Raw genomic sequence first — 20,618 nt, 5'->3', positions numbered from 1 at the left:
GGCTACAGGGGTCTAGTGGAAGTGGCGTGGTCACATCCGGTGTATCAACTTCAAAGCGTGTGAAGAAGCAGTTTAGCCCCTCAGCCAGCGAGTCATCACCGTCGGCTGCAGTTAGGTTGCTGGACCTGTAGTTGGTGATGTGTTGGACCCCTTGCCACACCTGCCGTATGTTGTTGCTGCTGAAGTGGTCCTCAATCCTCCTCTTGTATGCTGTCTTGGCCTCCCTGATGCCCCTCCTCAGGTTGGCTCTGGCAGTCCTGTACTGTGCCTCATCCCCAGACCTGAAGGCGCCGCTCCTCTCCTTCAACAGCACTTTGACTTCTTTTGTCATCCAGGGCTTCTGGTTAGGATACACCCGGATGCGCCTGTCCACTGTGACAGTGTCGACACAGTGTTTGATGTAGCACAAAACAGTCGAGGTGTACACTTCCAGGTCCTGGTGCTTGAAAATATCCCAGTTGGTGGTTTCAAAACAGTCCTGCAGCTGCTGAGAGGCATCATCAGGCCAAGTCTTAATAGTCTTTGTTGTGGGTGCTTTTTTCTTAAGGGGGGTGTATGCCGGTAAGAGTAGTAGGGACATGTGATCAGACAAGCCAAGGTGGGGTAGCTGTGTAGCCCTGTAACCATGCTTGATATTTGAGTAGGCTTTATCCAGTGTATTTTCTCCCCTGGTAGCACATTTTATGTGTTGGTAGAACTTAGGGAGCACTACCTTCAAATCAGCATGGTTGAAGTCGCCTGCTATCACATGTACTGCCTCTGGATAGGTGTTTTGTTTAAGGCTGATGGCATTGTACAAGTGACTAAGGGCTGACTTGGCATTAGCATCCGGTGGTATATACACAGCAGTCACCATGACAACAGTAAACTCCCGTGGGAGGTACGTGGGTCTGCATTTAACAGTTAAATACTCGAGGTCTGGAGAGCAGTGGCTATCGATGGTCGTGGCGTTGGTACACCAGTTGTTGTTGACATAAATGCATAGCCCCCCTCCTCTGCTCTTACCGGAGTTACTGTTCCTGTCCTGGCGATGAGCTGTGCGTCCTGCTAGCTCTATGGCCGTATCTGGAATGGATGAGTGGAGCCAGGTCTCCGTTATTAGCAGAATGCAACAGTCCTGTACGAGTCCGTTTGCTGCCATCTGTAGCTTCAGCTCATCCATTTTATTTGTGATGGATCTGGCATTTGAGAGGAAGATGCTAGGAAGTGGCAGTTTATGCGGTCGGAGGAGAAAGAAGGAGAAGATCAAGGATGTAGCATTAGGTGACCAATGGATGGTGAAGAACCACCTGGATAAAGTACAAGACAAAATCCCCAGATGTCATCCTGAAAGAGGCAGAGCTGCTGGTTGGCCAGGAGATACCGTATGACCTCATCCAAAACAACTGTGAGCATTTTGTTACCAATCTGCGCTATGGCAAACCAGCATGCAGGCAGGTGAGAACAAACTGAGACTCCCACAATGGATCTGAACAGCCTGAACAATGTGTGTGATCTGAGCATTGCCTAATCATGCCATGTGTGTGTCTTTCTGCCCAGGTCCGAAAAGTGATTTCAGCAGTGAAGGGTTCTTTTGGTTCCTAGTCTCTCTGAGAGGCATTGCCATTTCACCAAGCTGACGAATGACTTTGATGGTTACACTCTGATGCACTTACTAAAGAAAACGTTAACGTTAAGAAAAATATGTTATTTACTAACTGAAAATGAATTTGTAGTAAATCTGGAAGTGCATTGAGCTCCAAATTTGAATGTTCTTTTAAGGACTTTCTCATATGTGGTGAATTGACTGAAGAGTATAAAGTAGGACAAATGAATACATAATAAATAATAATTTCTGATGAAAACACTGCCTGTGTCCATCATCATATGTATACACTGCCTGTGTGTCCTTCATCATATTTCTGAGATAAGAAAAAAAATACAGTAGAGATAATCCATACAATAATCTAGTTAACAATTATTTTTGTATGCTATTCGGTCAGCTTTAGCATTTTATAAGATGAATACAATATTTTGAACCATATGGACGCCTATAGCTCGACACAAGTTATTTACCAGAATGCTTATAGGTGTTTAAAAAGTTGTTTCTCACGCCAAAACGGTTATTATCAGCTATCCTACAGCACCCTCTAGGGGATGATACAGACATGTCAGAAAAAGACACAGGTAATGGGGCAATGATAATTAAAGCTTTTAAAAGGTTATTTTCAAAATGGATGTAATGCATGTTTTTGAAATTGGAACAATGTGTTTAAACAAGTCTTATTTGATAAATAACTTTTCAAAGTGATTAAATTAATTTTTTAACTGTATTTTTAACTTCACCATGTCACGCCCGGCTTGGCCGTGCTGGGTCTGTCTCACTCAAACCCTGGTTATAATAAGACTTTGGGCTGTCCCTCTCCCTCCGGTCTACAGGGGGAGCCGTCTTGTCTGGCCAATGTAGCTAGATGGCAGCCGATTGGCGGGACATTTAAAGGAGTTCCTGATGTGAGCTCGGCCTCTTCTCTTCTCTGCTTGCTCTGGTCCTGCAGCTACTGGAGTTGGCTGCAGGACCTTTTCCTCAGCTCCCTCTTCTGCAATGTTACCACTACACATACACTATGCTGATCTGCACTACATTGAGCTTTACTTTTTCTTGCCTCCCATTTACTGACTTTTTTACGTATTTGATTTGATTATTTAATAAACAATCTTTTGAATTAAACCTGAACTCGGTGTGGTCTCCCCATTATGTTATCTCCACGTTGAGCCATGTGGATGTAACAACCACCAAAAAAATGCAACTAAATATTTGTAAAAAAAGATATATATATATATTTACTACTATTTGAGGAAGTGTTCCTTAGTGTGTACAGTTCCTAACAGATTATTATTTTTTGGTTGTTTTTTGTATTTACAATTTAAGATAATTTCACCCTAGTGCCAGGTATTTCGTAAATGTTAAGGTAGTAAATTGATCACATTTATCAAGGCTATTAAAATAAAAGTAGTGAAGTTATCAAAAACAGGATATAGGCCACAGGGTCACATTCGGTATAGGAATAGGCTATAGTGCAACAGATGGATTAGATACACTGTAATGGATTGTAAATGTACAACAAGGCACACTCTTAAGTATCATGTTTAAGTTTGATACTTTAATTTAATAGTAAAACATAACACCATTGGAAAGTGTAAATATATCCAAATTCATTCATGAAAAGTAAAGTTTAAAACATTCAAGGCATAGCAACTGGAATGCAACACTACATAACTACACACAAAATAAAAACGTATTGTGATTTCACAACAAAAATAATGTTTGTCAAAACATGAATCAGAAATGTTTAACTGTTTAATTCTTGTAGAGAGCTGATACACCATTTCCATTGTGGTAACTAGTCCCAGTCTGCATGAGTAAGCCGTGTGTGCCGTGAATGAAGAGGCTCTGGTTCTGATATCATTTTGAGCACATCCTTACAGACAGATAAGAATTACAAACTTAATGACATGATGTGTATTTATTTACTCATTGAAATAGTATAGGCGCACTGTTTTGTGTCTTATCTGCCCTTGAACAATGGAGAGATTGGGTAGTCCTGATGTAGAGGGGCTGCCATCACTTGCTTTTGAGGGACATTTGACTCTAACAAAGAACATACCGTATCTAAAAATGTGTTGTCTCCGAAATATCACTTTAAGTCTCACACTTATAAACAAGAGTCAGGCGGCTGGATGTGTAGATCGGAAGTTGCTGTCATCCCGTCAAGTGGACAACTATATGGTATTACCAAGCTATAAATATTATGGTAGCACAACATACTCGACTACCACAAACCTCCATCACTGATATTTCTGAGCCGTGGTGAGCTCCCTAAAATATATTTAGCCCCAGTGGCGGAAGCAAGGGGAAGCCAGACAGATGTGAGACGTGAACAATACACATGTGAAATCAACTTAATGGAACATTTCACGTCATTAGAAACTGATCATGCAGTCGCACAAATCAACCCTTCCTATGTTTCTGTTGAACTCAGCCACAACAGCCGGTTTAGGTACAGTTATATGGCACTTTTCTTTTGCTGACCATCTGACACAGCTATTTAAGAGAGGTATCACCTTCCAGAAGGCATCGTTCCTCTTCTCCTCATCAGAGACATAAAGATCATTGGGGACTTTGATGGACTGCCCAATCTTGAAGAATCTGTCTCGACTCATGGAATTTGATATAACTGGCACCCTCGTCTTTGCCGCCCAGTACATCCGGATCCTTGGGTATCTAAAGCAGCTGGAGACTCATAATGCCACTTAATCCTCCTGTGGTGTTTGGGTCAGTGGGACCCATTGTGAATGTAAACTACAAGAAGAAAACACAATTCAACCTGAAACTCAATGGCTTTGGATCATTTGTTTAAATATCATATGTTATGTTGGGGTCTGCTGGACTCAGATTTCATAAAGGTTTAAACTGTAGGAGACAAATGCCCTCTGTAATATCTGAAACTCCTTATATATCCACACAGAGTTGCAGTCATATGCAGTTGCAGTCATATTTAAAGCATGGGAATCTTTCCTCTCCCTCCTTTCTGTCACTTGTATTTCAGTTGTTCACTTATGTTGTTATGCTCGTCTCAATACCATGTACACTTCACTTCAAAACTATTCACACAGTGGGCTTTACAGACGCACACCAGAGCACATGGCTCTTCTGAATTTATGAAGAAGTGGTCATTGAGTACATGTCCTTCCTCCCCCACTGAATCTGGTCACCCTGTGACACTTTGATACAAAATGTACTCAATTTCCTTTGAATTTGAATTCCTTTGGATATTCAATTTTTGTAAAGAGACTGCTGCTTTTTGGCGGTTTATTCAGTTCATGAATGGCCGTATTCTCTACATGTCAGTGTTTGCAAAGAACTTTGTTCTTAACTGACTCAATGACCTTATCGGTATCAATGTCAGGAGGCTGTTGGCACGAACACGAACACGCCCACCCAACCAGGAAGTCGTTTCGAAGTTGCACAGCGATTTCAGGCGAAACGAAACTACGCGAAAACCTGTGAAGCGTTACACAGCACAAACGGAGAATGGCAGAAGCGGCTCCAAATAACCACGAACTTTTTACATGTTCGATTTGTTTGGATCTTCTTAGGGATCCAGTGACTACTAATTGTGGACACAGTTACTGTATGGGCTGCATTACGAGCTGCTGGGATCAGGAAGATCAGAAGGGAGTCTACAGCTGCCCCCAGTGCAGACAGACTTTCACCCCAAGACCCGTTTTAAGCAAAAATAATATTTTTGCTGAGCTGGTGGAACAGATCAAGAAGACCAGGATCCAAGCTGCTGCTCCTGTTCCATGTAATGCTGGACCTGGAGATGTGGAGTGTGACGTCTGCACTGGGACAAAACGCAAAGCTGTGAAGTCCTGTCTGGAATGTCTGGTTTCATACTGTGAAACTCACTACAAAGTTCACAATGACATAAACCCTGGGCGAAAACACAAGGTGGTTGATGCCACAGGCCAGCTACAGGAGAGGATCTGCACCCAACATGAGAAGCCTCTGGAGATATTTTGTCGTACGGATCTAAGTTGTGTTTGTTTGCTCTGTCTGGTGGATGAACACAAAGGCCATGACACTGTGTCAGCCTCTGCAGGGAGGAGAGAGAAACAGGTAAGGACAGGAGTTCTCTTGGTGATAGATTGGACTTGTGTGGTAGGACATGGCTATTGGGTTTACAACTAGAAGACAGGCTATAGACTCATCTTCTTTAGGTTATTATAGAGTGAGGAAGAGAGAGAATAACGATGACATAAAAACACGCCTGTCTAATGAAGTTGTAAAACCAGATGGTTAACTTCAGACTGTCAGCATTCTCATACAGCAATGGAAACACATAGTCTACATTTAAGAGCTATAACATTTTAAAAACTGTAATCAGACAGAACATCTCCTGTTATATATGAACTGTACCTAGATAATAAACAAACATAAAAAGCCTAAATTCCCATTTAATGTGTTATGTTTGTGGACATTTTGTAATAGTTCTCTTATTTTACAGTAATTTATATTAAGATGGGCACATCATGGTTTCTGCCTACAATATCGCTGCCCAGTCCTCTCAGATGAGCCCAGTGATTAGGGTGCTGAAATGGCATTTTGTAGGGTCCTGGGTGGTTGACACTATGACTGAATGGCATTACATGGTTATCAACTGCCTAGAGGTCACAGGTCACTCAGTGAGGGTATAGTTGCAGTAAGGGTGTGTTGGACATTTTTATCAACTCCACAAGAGAAACTAAAAAATACAATTAAATGAAGATTTACTTACTGCATGTATGGTTCACTGATTTTCTCCACAATGACAAAACTTATTTTGTGTTTTTCTCAAACCTTGTAATGAAACAGCGTCTCACCAATAGGCTATTCAGCGACACTACCGATCACCTCTCAGTCAGCGTCAGTAGCTTAAACAGCTTGGTCTTTCAGGAATGCTATCAGACAATGCTAATATTATGATGCCACCATAACTGTTTGTTGTGGATGTGATGTATTCCTTCAACATAGACACACTTGGGGGAGACCCAGAATAAAATCCAGCAGAGAATCCAGGAGAGAGAGAAGGAGCTGCAGGAGCTGAGGAAGGCTTTGGAGACTCTCAAGGTAAGTACTGACCAGAGGAGAGGATGACAACAGCTGGCTGCTGAAGGAGCAATTTCAGGCTCAATCAGGGCTCTCCTCCAGTCAGCCAGACAGGAGTCTGTAATGCTGAGCCACTTTCCAGCTCCTCTGAGCCACACTGTGGGTACCAGGCTGCAGGGACGTGCACAGGATGGGTCTAAGGTTGCTTGGGCAACTGCCCGTTTGCCCTCCTCGACTGAAGTTGCCCCTATATATATATTTTTAAATAGTATTACGGCTGCAGAACTTCATGTAGGCCTAGATAAAATAATCGCGGAATAACCGTCCAGGGGACGGGGGCGTGGCGGTGGCAGTTAGTGAGAGTTTCAAGTGATATAGGCAAAATATGCGTCCAGAGGACGGGGGCGTGGCGACGGCAAAAATGAACGTGTTGCCCCTTTTTTCCAGGGCAGAGCAACTGCCCTTCAAAATTCCTGTGCACGTCCCTGCCAGGCTGTGTGGAGGAGCTGAGTGAGTGGGCTGCTTTAGATGGACCCCTCCTCTTTGTGTGTCTCCTAACAGAGCTCTGCACAGACAGCAGTGGAGGACAGTGAGAGGATCTTTACTGAGATGATTCGCTCCATTGAGAGAAGGCGCTCTGAGGTGGAAGAGCTGATCAGAGCTCAGGAGAAAGCTGAGGTGAGTCAGGCTGAAGGACTCCTGAAGCGACTGGAGCAGGAGATTGCTGAGCTGAAGAGGAGAGATGCTGAGCTGGAGCAGCTTTCACACACAGAGGATCACATCCATTTCCTCAAGGTAACTATTGATGATGGATTATTAGTGCACAGAATGTTTGAGGGCACTGATTTATGTTGAATATATTCCTAGGTGGAAATTTTAATTCAATTTAGATATTGTTGAATTTCCTTCAAGGATTTCTACATATCCAGATTGATCCTTTTTCTTCTGATCATAATAAAGTCTATAGCACTTTGAACAGATAACTTACCCCATGCAGTTTCAGTGTCTGTAAAGAATGTTTTGTATTTATCACCCAAAACATTTCAACATGATGAAGACAATTTCATTCTTCAGAAAACTACTCAAAATCATTATGGCAATTGTTAGGACAGGTTAGGTCACATGGTAGCAAGAACCCTTACTGACAGGCGGTGCTTGAGTAATGTCACTACCTGTGGTTAATTGATAAAAGCACATCTGCCCTGACATCATGGCTCACAGTTTGTTTGGAGGCACTTGAGGTGCACAGGTGCCTGCCACTCTGCCTCTTTGGTCAAGGCAAACCAGTGGCATTTGGACAACCATTTATGTTGAATTAATTTGGGATTCATAACATCAACCAAAAAGGAATCACCACAAGGGCTTAACCCGCTAGCAGTTAGCCAGCTTGAGAGAGCTGCCTGGCAGGCAGTGCTCACACATACACACACAGACACGCACACACACACACACACACACACATACACACCTACACTCTCACACACACTCACACACACACAAACTCACTTACACACTCAAACACACACACACACACACCACTAGCATGAATTTACATCAGCCTCGCTGACTGTAACATTGAAGACAAAAAGTCAAAGGGGCTCGTGTATAGGGGGTTATTTATTAACAAAAGACTAATTGAATCAGAAAAGTAGAGATTCGTCTTGACGTTCGGAACGGGAAGTGTGGCCACTCGGTACTGGCAGGATAACGCGCCCTCCTCCACGGCAGGACACGGTTTATAAAGGCAACGGCTCCACCCCCGAACCTAGGTTGCACCTGAAACCTATTAATCAAACAGAAAAGAGCAGGCACAACTTAACAGAACTACGCCACCCGGAGGCTAAAGAGGGCCGTAACAATTACGTTGTGAGGAGAGACACAGGTAACATCAGACTAACCCCTAGACAACGCATCTTAACTGCCAAGACTGTCCTTGGTAACACAATCATTTGGAAACCACATCCAGATGCTGCACACACACATCAAAGGATGATATCCATGTTGGACTTAAGCTGCACCCAGATACTAATAATGTTAGATTTAGTTCACATCTCAAACATTAGAGAATAATATCTAACTTAAGAGTCTCATGTGCACTAAAATAGTTGAAGTTTTTGGTTATAATTAGCAAAAAACTTTCCTGATCAACTGTATTTAAACTTACAACTTACTTATACGTGGATGCTTTTTTTGAGAATGTAGCTATTCTCTCTCACTATCTCTGTCATCTCTTCCTCCTCTCTCTCTTTCTCTCTATCTCTGTGTGTCTTTATTTAGACTTTCCAGTCAGTCAGTGAGACACCTGAGTCTAACTTACAACTTACTTGCTTTATTTTGAGAGTGTTGTTATTCTCTTTCACTGTCTCTCTCTCTCTCTATCTCTGTCATCTCTTATTGTTCTCTCTCTCTCTTTCTCTCTATCTCTGTGTCTTTATTTAGACTTTCCAGTCAGTCAGTGAGATACCTGACTCTAAAGACTTATCCTGCATCTCTGTGAACCAAGGCCTCTCCTTTGAGGCTGTGAAGAAATCTGTCTCCTCACTAAAGACGCAGCTAGAGAATTTCTGCAAGGAGGAAGTCATGAAGATATCTGCATCAGGTTAATCACATTACTAACATACGTTTACATGTAATTACGTACTATACTTTCCCTCTGGATTGTACTAATAGGCTAAATGTGATGGTGAACTTCAGGAACCTGTATTTCTCAATATCACATATTTGTAACATATCCTTTGTATGTCTGTGAAGCTGAGATACTCTACAGGTGTCTCCATGTTTACTTGTCTTTAAGAGGGTCTTTAAGGTTGAAGAAGCTGGAGACTCATAATGTCCCTCAACAAGAGAACACAAATGTACTGCCATCATAAAAACAGAAGGTTGATGCGATGTTGACATTAACACCAGTCAGTGATGATTTTAATTTGATTCTTTCTCTCTCAATAGTGACTGAAGTCCAGGCTATTTTGCCTCCTGAACCTACAACCAGAGAGGATTTCCTACAATGTGAGTTTGACACAAACAAATTTTATACAGTTTACTTTATTCCAAATCACAAGTTTCAGTAGCAGTCACATGGTCCTACATGTTTAAGCAGTTCAACATTTCATTATGGCTGTTATAGTTCATGGGTAGAGGAGACAGTGTCTTTTCCAGTGTCTTTTTCCATTTTCCTAAAATGGCGTTCTAAACAGAAGTTCGGGAGGAGATGTAACGAATTTGCCCCACCCCCCTCATATCAATCACCCACACTTAATTTAAACTCAGTTCTCTTCATCAGCACACACACACACACACACACACACACACACACACACACACACACACAGACAGACACACTTCATTTAAACTCAGTTCTCCTCATCAGCACACACACACACTTCATTTAAACTCAGTTCTCCTCATCTGCACACACACACACACACACGCACACACACACACACACACACACTTAATTTAAACTCAGTTCTCCTCACCAGCTCACACACACACACACACACACACTTCATTAAAACTCAGTTCTCCTCATCAGCTGCAGCACTTGCTTGGGCGCTCGCTCTCAACCCACCACCTTCCCTTACACCACCTGTCTCCCCTCACACCACCTGTCCCCCCTCACACCACCTGTCTCCCCTTACACCACCTGTCTCCCCTCACACCACCTGTCTCTCCTTACACCACCTGTCTCCCCTCACACCACCTGTCTCCCCTTACACCACCTGTCTCCCCTTACACCACCTGTCTCCCCTTGGTATAGAATGGGGGTTGCAGGCACGGATTCTACATGACTCCTGTCAGCATAGTTGACTCCTGCACAATCCCTGCAAGGCGATTTAGGTCTTGGCCAAAGACCAGGCCAGACACAGTCTTCTGCGTGCATCTCTTAGGCACATTTGGAACATGAAGTCATGAACTGCCAAAAACTAGGACAATAAACTGGCATTGATATCCAGCTGATATAAAATATGCACTTGTCCTATGTATGTGGGATCTGTAAAGCTATCAGATCAACGAGTCACACAAACACAGACTCGTACACACACATACGTACGCACACACACTCACACACATAAATGTAGACAATCCTCCATGCAAACATGTAGAGAATCTCACACGACAACACAAATGCATGAGAGTGTGGTTGGGGTGAGTAGGTGTAGGCTGAGGGATTCTACAAGAAGATCAGGTGGAGAGACTACAGCAGCATCCCACACACCCATGCAACCAATCACACCTACGGACTTTCACATACAAAGACACTGGAACACTTTCACACTCCAATATACGAAGGACTCATCTCACGCAAAAGGAATCAAATGAAACTAGGGATGCACCGATACCGATACCAGTATCTCGTACTCGTTTTGAATTGCCGATACCAAGCACCGATACCACTCATCAGTATTTCACTGCATCAAACTGGCCGGGCTATGCTGACACAAAATGTGATTTATTGTCCTACCTGTCCTACCACTCTCTGCCAGACTAGTAAGTAGCTTATTTGCCGTCTTGTGTTGCATTTGCTTGATGTTTGACTGTGTTAGGAAAGTTTGTCATAGTGTCAAAGTATTTCAGTATACAGGTTTCGCTAAATGTAGCTGCTAGCATCTCGTTAGCGATTAGCAATTCCGTTGAGCTGCCTTAACGGCGATTTGGGCTCATTTTAAGATAAATGACGACGACAGGAGTAAGGCACAGTGTAAGATCTGCACTGCTACAGTGTGGAGGGGCGGAAAGGAAAGTACTTTGTTTAACACAAGCAATTTGATTAAACATCTGAAGACACACCATAGTGCTAAGTACACAGCGTTCACTGATGCTAGTGGTGCAAGACCGAAGCAACCAATCTTAACTGACGTCTTGCAAAAGAAAAAAAGCGCACGTTCACACAGAGAGAGAGGTAGAGAGAAAGACTGTGCCACATAGGTTAAGCAGGGATGGATTAACGAACGGGCCTACCGGGCCCAGGCCCAGGGGCCCATGAGCTCAGGGGGCCCCTAGGCCAGAGCCTCTGCGTGAAGTCGCTGTTATGTATCTCTTATTTGTGGTTGAAAAAGGTGTATTTTATTAATTTGCTAATGGCTTTAATTGAGTGTACCTGTGCTGTGTTAGAAAAAGCTAGATTAATGCGACAGTGATCAAGCATAACTTTTTGGGACTGCTCAGGATACCTTATGCTATATATACCCTCAAAATGGCAAACCTGTCTCTGTCATGGTTTTCATCATTTTTAGGGGGAATCGTCAGTAGCAATCTATAACAAAATTATACTGTATGCTTATCTTACATACACTATAGAAACTATTAAAAAACGATTCAATTAAATTAATAATTTCTTATTTTCTTTGTTATTTTTGTCATATACAGATATGCAATGATGATTGCTGGGTAATATGTATCTTGTTGTCCAATGTCAAGTCTCTATTTGATCATGTGATGAGACGATACGATATAGCTAGTTTAGGCGCAGAATCTGAAAGTCAAGACTTACAAGCAGGCACAGTAGGCTACACCTGCCGGACGACGCCTTTCAAACATAAAGGTGGTGATGCATGATTTGATTTTTCAATGGACAGGATAGCCAGCCCATTCAGCCTCTCCTGCCCCATGCTGCCCCTCAGGTAGGTCTTAATCCGTTTCAAGTTGGAAAAGAATCACTCGGCTGTTGCCCTGTCACATGTAATGTCAGAAACAATAGCAGGGCAGTGCACACCTCACCGAAGGTGGATGTTACAGAGTAAACTTTGACCTGTTTACTTTCCCAATACAATAGCCAAAGTATCTAATTCGACCGTAAAATCCAACACATTGGTTGTGTTTGTGTGTGCGTGTGCGTGCGTGTTTTGCGGGCGCACAATTTATTTTTTCGCGGGGGTGGGGGGTGGGGGGGCCTTCAAAATATCCAGGCCCAGGGGCCCGTGGTTTCTTAATCCGTCCATGAGGTTAAGTGATTGTTTGTGTACTTGAGCAGGAGATTCTTCTGATCCTTTTGTAACTGAAATGTGATATGGTGCTAATCCAGTAATAGTTCTGTTCACTTTTTGTTAAGCAGACTGTGTTGTTAACTATGCAGCAAATTTAATTGCCTTTATCTGGTTATATTTGCATTTTGTCTCATGTGATGATATTGTCTGTTTGAAGGCTTTTTTGTGTGTGTTAAAACCAAAAAGCTCTGTTTATTTTTGGCTTGGGATAGCCTTCTGTTAATTTTGTACTATAGGCTTGACATAATCTGCAGAGGATAAAATAAATCTGCCTCCAAATTAATTGCACTTTCATGGAGACCAAATGTAAGAAGTATCGGTATCGGTACTCGGTATCGGCAAGTACACGAATAAAAATACTCGTACTCGTATCGGTTTGTAAAAAAGTGGTATCGGTGCATACCTAAATGAAACAAACCCAAATACTTACTAATACACACACTCAACATCAATCATTCATACCAAGGACTCCCTTCAGACAAACACACACACTGTATTTCTCTCTCTCTCACACACAAACACACACACACACACACTCAGACATAACCATACTCACTTTTGAATACAGACATTCACACATGTACACCTGCACAAACATGTACAGAATCACACACAAAAACAAATCTCACTTATATGTGAAACATTCCCTCACAGAAGAAATCACAGAAATAAATCTCATTCCCCACACGCAAAGAATCATATAAAATGACAATAACAACAACAACCACACACACACACACACACACACACACACACACACACACACACACACACACACACATACATGCATGTATATACCTAACCCATATAAATACCTAAGTTTGTCCTGTCTTCCATCAGACTCCTGTCACTTCACACTGGATCCAAACACAGCACAGAGAGACCTCCATCTGTCTGAGGGGAACAGGAGGGTGGAGCTGAGAGATGAGGTGCAGTCATATCCTGATCATCCAGAGAGATTTGATGAGTGGGGTCAGGTGCTGTGTAGAGAGGGTGTGTCTGGACGCTGCTACTGGGAGGTTGAGAGGAGTGGGGATGTTTATATATCAGTCTCATATAAAAGCATCAGCAGGAGAGGAGAGGGTGATGAGTGTGGGTTTGGATATAATGATCAGTCCTGGAGTCTGAACCTCTACATCTTTGGCTCCTATTTCAGACACAATAATAAAGACACTAATCTCCCTCTAGTGCGCAGCTCCAGAATAGGAGTGTATGTGGATCACAGGGCAGGAACTCTGGCCTTCTACAGCATCTCTGACACAATGACCCTCCTGCACAGAGTCCAGACCACATTCACTGACACACTCTACCCTGGGTTTAGGTTTTTGGGTTCTCGATCATCAGTGAAACTGTTGTAACTGAGATGTACAGATGCTGAATCCAGACCACATTCACCCAGCCTCTCTACCCTGGGTTTAGGGTTAGACATTAGATCACCAGTAAAGCTGTTGTGACTCTGGGGTGGAGCGCTGGGGTGACCCCACGTATTGGCAGGTGTACCGCACTGGTGTGGTGGTGGTCTGGGAAGAAAACTATGACATCTGAGGCCCAACTTAGAATGTATTTACAACCCTAAAATGGGATGATGAATAAAATGCAAATAAAAACAGAAAATGTGTTAAATTACCTTTTTTTGTTTTAGATTACCCTGATTACAGTTTTACTCGATAGATTACACACTATAACTGGGCCTGTTAACTAAACATCCCAAACCATGATGCCATCTAACCATCATTAACCAAAGTCATCACAGCTCAAACCAACTAACCCACAATTCCCCAGCTGGAAACACGAAGAGTCAAAAGTGGTCACACACCATTCAGAACCTCAGGATAGGTAGATTAATGGGCCAATCAGAACTTCAGGATAGGTAGATTAATGGGCCATGGGCCAATCAGAACCTCAGGATAGGTAGATTAATGGGCCATGGGCCAATCAGAACCTCAGGATGGGTAGATTAATGGGCCATGGGCCAATCAGAACCTCAGGATAGGTAGATTAAAGGGCCATGGGTCACATCACTTGTGTTGAAACAATGGTTCCACAAAGACCACAAAGTACAAACTGTTTTGTTTTTTTCATTGGTTTATATTGGTAAACACATGGAAATGATTGTACTGTATTCAATGTGCTTTACATATCAGTTGCATATTCTTATAGTACATTTATTTTTTTTTCTAAATTTCAGTTTATTTTACTACAGTACATTGAGGAATTAAACTTCTGAAAATGTCTACATGTGTTGTGTCTTTATATTGTGTTCATCATGTGGAGAGGTTGTTCTGGGGGGAAACCATAAGTGCCATCACTCATTGCAGTAACAGGTTCTTACAGGAGTGTTTTGAGTTTATCTCACCAGAGTGTACTGGTTACTCTGTAGTGTATGTGTATCTGATGGCTTTTGGGTGATGTCTGAAGACAACGTTTGGTTTAGATTAGGGCAGCCAAGCAAATAAATTACTTTCTTTGTATTATATGCTTTGTGATTAATTGATCTAAATGAATTGCATATATCAATTTGCCATGAGCAGCCTTTACAAATCAGTCAGATTTGCCTTTGAGGTGAAGAGACAAAGTAAACAAGCCTGGGCAGAGTGATGTTCACCACACAATAATGGCAAACAACAGAGACTTCAGTGGACTTTATTTAATGAAGAGCACATTTTCCTTATTCCTGATTAACCCATCTGATAGTTTGTCTAAACCTCTAGCCAGCTGCTTAATGATTTAAAGACACAACTGCACATCCATCCAAACAGCCAGTTCTCAGGCCCACTGCAGATGAAGTTCTCTCATGAACACCATGTCACACCAAGCACTGTGTTGATTCCTCAGGTATACCAGCTACACACTCTCCCATCAGACTCCATTCAACCTGTTCTCTCCCTCTCTCTCTCCTTCTCCCTCTCTCTCTCTCTCTCTCTCCTTCTACCTCACCCTCTCTCCCTCACTCTCCCTTTGTCCTTCCCTGTCTCTCCCTCACTCTCTCGTTCTCCCTCTCTCTCCCTCACTCTCCCTTTATCCTTCTCTCTCTCTCCCTTTGTCCTTCCCTCTTTCTCCTTCTACCTCTACCTGTTCCTGCTCACTGTAATGCTGGACCCGGAGATGTGGATGGAGACGTCTGCACTGGGACAAAACTCCAAGTCATCAAATCCTGTCTGGATTGTCTGAATGTCCCTTCAAATCTCACAATGACCTGCACAATGACCTAAAGTGACATGAGATGCAAAACACACAATCGACACTGAACAGCTCCCTTGTATACATTGGGTTGGTAAATAGACAATACTGCATTTTCTGTGAGTTTAATACAAGCAGACATTCCCTTCAGATTCAGCTCTAGGGTGAAACCCTCACTCACCTCTTGATAGCAGGGTCTTCTGTGAGATAAATACTGACCCAAGTCTGTATAGAACTGTGTGTGCGGGTGTGTGTGTGTGTATGGGAGTGGACATTGAAATGTAGCAAAGGGAAAAAAACATTGCATTAGTATTAAAGTTGATTAAGTATACTCTCAAATACGTCGAGAGGGTTATTCATTGTAGCTGTAGCTGTTCTGAGGAACAACCTTAAAAGAGCTGGGCTAAGTGACTGGATACTGTGGATGGAAGACCCAATTTAAACTTGGAAACTGAGGCATCCTGGTTGTCCAGCAGTCACTGTGAATTCCCTCAAGCACAAACCAGAGGGGAAACGTAGTCCAGTGTATGGTGTCAAGAAAGCACGCAAAGCAGAAGTGAACTACTGTCCATCCTATTCGAGAGGTGACACTTGTGACAGCCAGGAAAGTATGTGATACAGAAGATAAACAATGAGCAGACTATTAAAATGCTAATGGCCAAGAGCTTTGCATTGAGAAGCCATGAGCTGCTCCAGCAAACAGCCCTCATTGCTGACTTTAACACCAGATGGCAAACAGCTCTCATTGCTGACTTTAACACCAGATGGCAAACAGCTCTCATTGCTGACTTCAACACCAGTTGGCAGCACTTTTTAGCTCACAAGAGGCAAGTGAATGCAGATGTTACATGAATCAATTAAACACAACATTAAATGACATTGAACCTCATAAAACTTCTTCTAAATGGACCATTGTGTTAATCTGAATTCCTTCATAGGTCAGTGCTGAATTCCAACGAATCACAACTGTCTATCTTGTGTTCAAGTTTTTCTCCAAGCTGGATCTCCACTCCGCTAAACTACAGAAAGTGTTTGCTGGACGAGGAGGGGCCCAGGGTCGGAGTATAAGGGGTCTCACGATGCCCATGGAACAGGTATGAACCTGGATATCCCACAAAATATTAACATCCAGTTTGGGTCATCTTTATTGACCTCAACTAAATATGCACAAAACTTGGGAGTTCTATTTGATGACTAGCTTAATTTCTCTAAACATGTAGCTTTTGTCTTGAGGTCTTGTCGGTTCTCACTCTATAATAATCAGAAGATCAGACCCTATCTCACTCAATATGATACACAACGTATTGTCCAGTCCCTGGTTATGTCTAAACTAGACTATTGCAATGCAATTTTAACACCTGCCTGTGTGTGTAGTGAGATCGTTGCAGATTCAGAATGCAGCGACACATTTGGTCTTTGATCAGCCAAAGAGGACACGTGTAACTCCTCCACTGGTCACCCTTCACTGGTCACCCTTCACTGGCTCCCTTTAGCTGCCAGAATTACATTTAAATCAAAGACACTGGAACACTTTCACACTCCTGTAGACGAAGGACTCATCTCACACAAAGGAATAAAATGAAAAAAAAAAAACGAATACTTACACACACTCATCAACATCCATTCATACAAAGGACTCCGTTCAGACAAACACACACACTGTCTTTCAGACACAAACAAAAACACACACTCAGACATAACTATACTCACTTTTGAATACAGACATTCACACATGTACACCTGCACAAACATGTACAGAATCCCACACACCCAAAAAATGTGTGTGTGGGGGGGGGGGGGGCAGCAACTAAATGGACACATTCTAAAGGGAACCACATCCTTGCAGCTGTGCAGTTTCTCTTGATCTGCTAAGGGATCCAGCGACTATGACGACGCCATGCGGTTGCAGTTACTGCAATGGTGAGGCCTAAAACCGCCCCTGGTTCACACACACGGGGTAGCCCTACCCCGTGTGTGTGAACCAGGGGCGGTTTTAGGCACGGGCGACCCGGGCAGCCGCCCGGGGCGGCACTTTTTCATAAAACGTGGGGGGCGGCAAGAGCACTTAAAAAAAAAAATCATCTGGGCCGCGAAGCGGTTTTCTATTAACTATCATATCACTGTGTGTGGAATTGGCAAATTGGCGCCCCCTGCAGCTGCAGGCGCCTTTGCTCGCTAAGAAGGTGCCGTGGACAGATCCTGAGTGAGAAGGGAGAAGGGGCAAGGGGAGGGGGCGCGAGGGACAGTTCGCCTCTGGGTCTCCCAAATGGAACGGACAAGGGGGGGCAGGGGATCCACTGTATAGCAGTCACACCTCGACTTTCTTCCAAATAACGCACATTCATAACATTATAATTACAGGCCTATAATTCCTGCAAGTTTTCGTTTTTCTGAATTGTGTGAAATGGCTAATACAAATAGGTAATACAGAACGATTATGTGGTCACCAAGGGCAAGGTGAATTGGTGGAAGGAGAGACCACTGACTGCTCCAACTTATCTAACTGGTGAAGGTAGTACGTAGTTAGCAGAGTATAGATAGATAGATAGATACTTTATTTATCCCAAGGGAAATTAAATACATCTTTTACAGAGTAGTCTATTACATTATCAAGATAACTATTGAAGGATGCTCAAGTGGACAAGGTAAAAATGTGTTTTCAGTCAAGTGTAACTTAACCTAAATTCCTATTAAGGCAACCAGCTAATGTTGAGCACCAACAGAATTGTTTGCTAGCTAGCGTTAGCTAGCTGATTTGACCATAGGGTATGGACATGTTCATTCATCTGACACTAGGCTAAAGTGTTAGCGAAGTCCCGCTAGCCACAACTAACAGAATATAACAGCATACAGAGTACCAGTATAATCTTAATAATGAACAGGTCGATAGCTAGCTGGTTAGACCATATATTTCCTTTTGACACAACTATAATAGCCAGCGTTAGCGTTAGAGGGGGTTTCGCCCGGGGCGTAATTCCATGTAGAACCGCCACTGGTGTGAACACACCTTCACTCTGACTCCGACCGGCTTGGAACTAGAACACTCTCATAGCAAGAACATTCTAACAGCTAGAACAATATCATAGTGAGAACACACTTATAGCCTCACACACATTCAACTTCTATGGCATCATTATCTTCTCTCTTTGTTTTTTTTTCATATGACTTGAAATGTCCACTAGATGGCGACCTTCTTGTTGCAAGCAATTTTCTTTTGCGGATATTCAATATTTGTAAAGAGACAGTAAACTGCTTTCTGGTGGTTCCTTCAGTTCATAAATAGTGGGAAATGCATGACAGTATTCTTTACAGGTCAGCGTTGGAAAATAACTGTTTTTAATTCAAAGTCCGTGTCGTTGTCAATGACGATGTTCAGACGAACACGCCCACCCAACAAGGAAGTCGTTTCAAAGTTATGCACCGATTTCGGGCGAAACGAAACCACGTGGAAACCTGTTTAGCGTTACACAGCTCAAACGAAAAATGGCAGAAGCGGCTCCAAGTAACCAGGACCTTTTTACATGCCCGGTTTGCCTTGATATTCTGAATTATCCGGTAACTATTGTCTGTGGACACACTTACTGTATGGGCTGCATTACGAGCTGCTGGGATCGGGAAGATCAGAAGGGAGTCTACAGCTGCCCCCAGTGCAGACAGACGTTCACCCCAAGACCCGTTTTAAACAAAAATAGTATTTTTGCTGAGCTGGTGGAACAGATCAAGAAGACCAGAATCCAAGATGCTGCTCCTGTTGCATGTACGGCTGGACTTGGAGATGTGGAGTGTGACGTCTGCACTGGGACAAAACTCAAAGCGGTGAAGTCCTGTCTGGAATGTCTGGTGTCATACTGTGAAACTCACTACAAAGTTCACAATAAACTTTTTCCTGGACGAAAACACAAGGTGACTGATGCCACAGGCCAGCTACAGGACAGGATCTGCTCTCATCATGAGAAGGTTTTTGAAATATTTTGTCGAACCGATCAGAGTTGTATCTGCTATCTGTGCACGATGGACGAACATAAAGGCCATGACACAGTCACTGCTGCAGCAGAACGGACAGACAAACAGGTCAGTACTGGAGCTACACGTTTGTCCAACATTTCTATGAGGGCTATTATACATACTAACTGTGAAAGTATTCTTGTAGATATAGTATTACAATCTCACCACTCTTTAAGTCTGGCTTTTTCCGCAATGATTTTGCCCGTAGAGAAAGGAAGAATCAGGAAATGATTATCAGGTGCAAGGTCCAGTGTTGAGTAAAATCAGTGAAACATTAACCTGTCGGCATCAAAGTGAACATAATCTTACCTCGCAAAATAATATTCTGTTCGGTTGTTTTCTAAATGTTGTGAGACAGCTTTGCCACAAGTGTTTTTGCTGTTAAATACCAGAGCTCCTTTTGAACTCCTCTTGAGCTCATGGCTTCATCCTGATTTTCACTTAAAGATGATAGCGATTGCTTCAATGTGTCATTAAATCTCTTGAAAATACTAAAATGTACTTAAAGGTTTTTGCTTATGATCGTTCAGTTGTCATGTGCAATTTTTGATCCTCATTGTTGTTAACAATCCACCGATAATAATTATAACGATCATTTTTACACAGAGGCAGGTGGGGCAAACCCAGAGGAGATTCCAGCAGAGAATCCAGGAGAGAGAGAAGGAGCTGCAGGAGCTGAGGAAGGCTGTGGAGACTCTCAAGGTGAGTACTGACCAGAGGAGAGGAGGACAACAGCTGGCTGCTGGAGGAGCCATTTCAGGCTCAATCAGGGCTCTCCTCCAGTCAGGAGTCTGTAATGCTGAGCCACTTCCCAGCTCCTC

At 42.9% G+C, this 20,618-nt stretch overlaps 2 protein-coding genes across 2 annotated transcripts in view; both read left to right on the top strand.

Annotated features, from left to right (window-relative positions):
- The first annotated feature begins 4,968 nt into the window (after positions 1–4,968).
- LOC116221155 (tripartite motif-containing protein 16-like) lies at positions 4,969–15,086 on the top strand. Its single transcript, XM_031571041.2, has 6 exons — positions 4,969–5,659; positions 6,554–6,649; positions 7,190–7,423; positions 9,068–9,227; positions 9,575–9,634; positions 13,453–15,086. Exons 1-6 carry the CDS (start codon positions 5,072–5,074, stop codon positions 13,968–13,970), a joined length of 1,656 nt encoding a protein of 551 aa, XP_031426901.1. The 5' UTR covers positions 4,969–5,071; the 3' UTR covers positions 13,971–15,086.
- Positions 15,087–19,222: 4,136 nt separating this feature from the next.
- The window catches only part of LOC105907743 (tripartite motif-containing protein 16-like), a 5,986-nt gene continuing 4,590 nt past the window's right edge, over positions 19,223–20,618 (top strand). The window contains exons 1-2 of the mRNA XM_031571045.2: positions 19,223–19,863; positions 20,404–20,499. Of these exons, the coding sequence (XP_031426905.1) occupies positions 19,276–19,863; positions 20,404–20,499 (684 nt within the window). The 5' untranslated portion in view covers positions 19,223–19,275. The remainder of the gene's footprint in view (positions 19,864–20,403; positions 20,500–20,618) is intronic.

Source organism: Clupea harengus, chromosome 7 (genome assembly GCF_900700415.2).
Source record: "Clupea harengus chromosome 7, Ch_v2.0.2, whole genome shotgun sequence".
Lineage (NCBI taxonomy): Eukaryota > Metazoa > Chordata > Actinopteri > Clupeiformes > Clupeidae > Clupea > Clupea harengus.
This window is presented reverse-complemented; position numbering and strand designations above follow the sequence as displayed.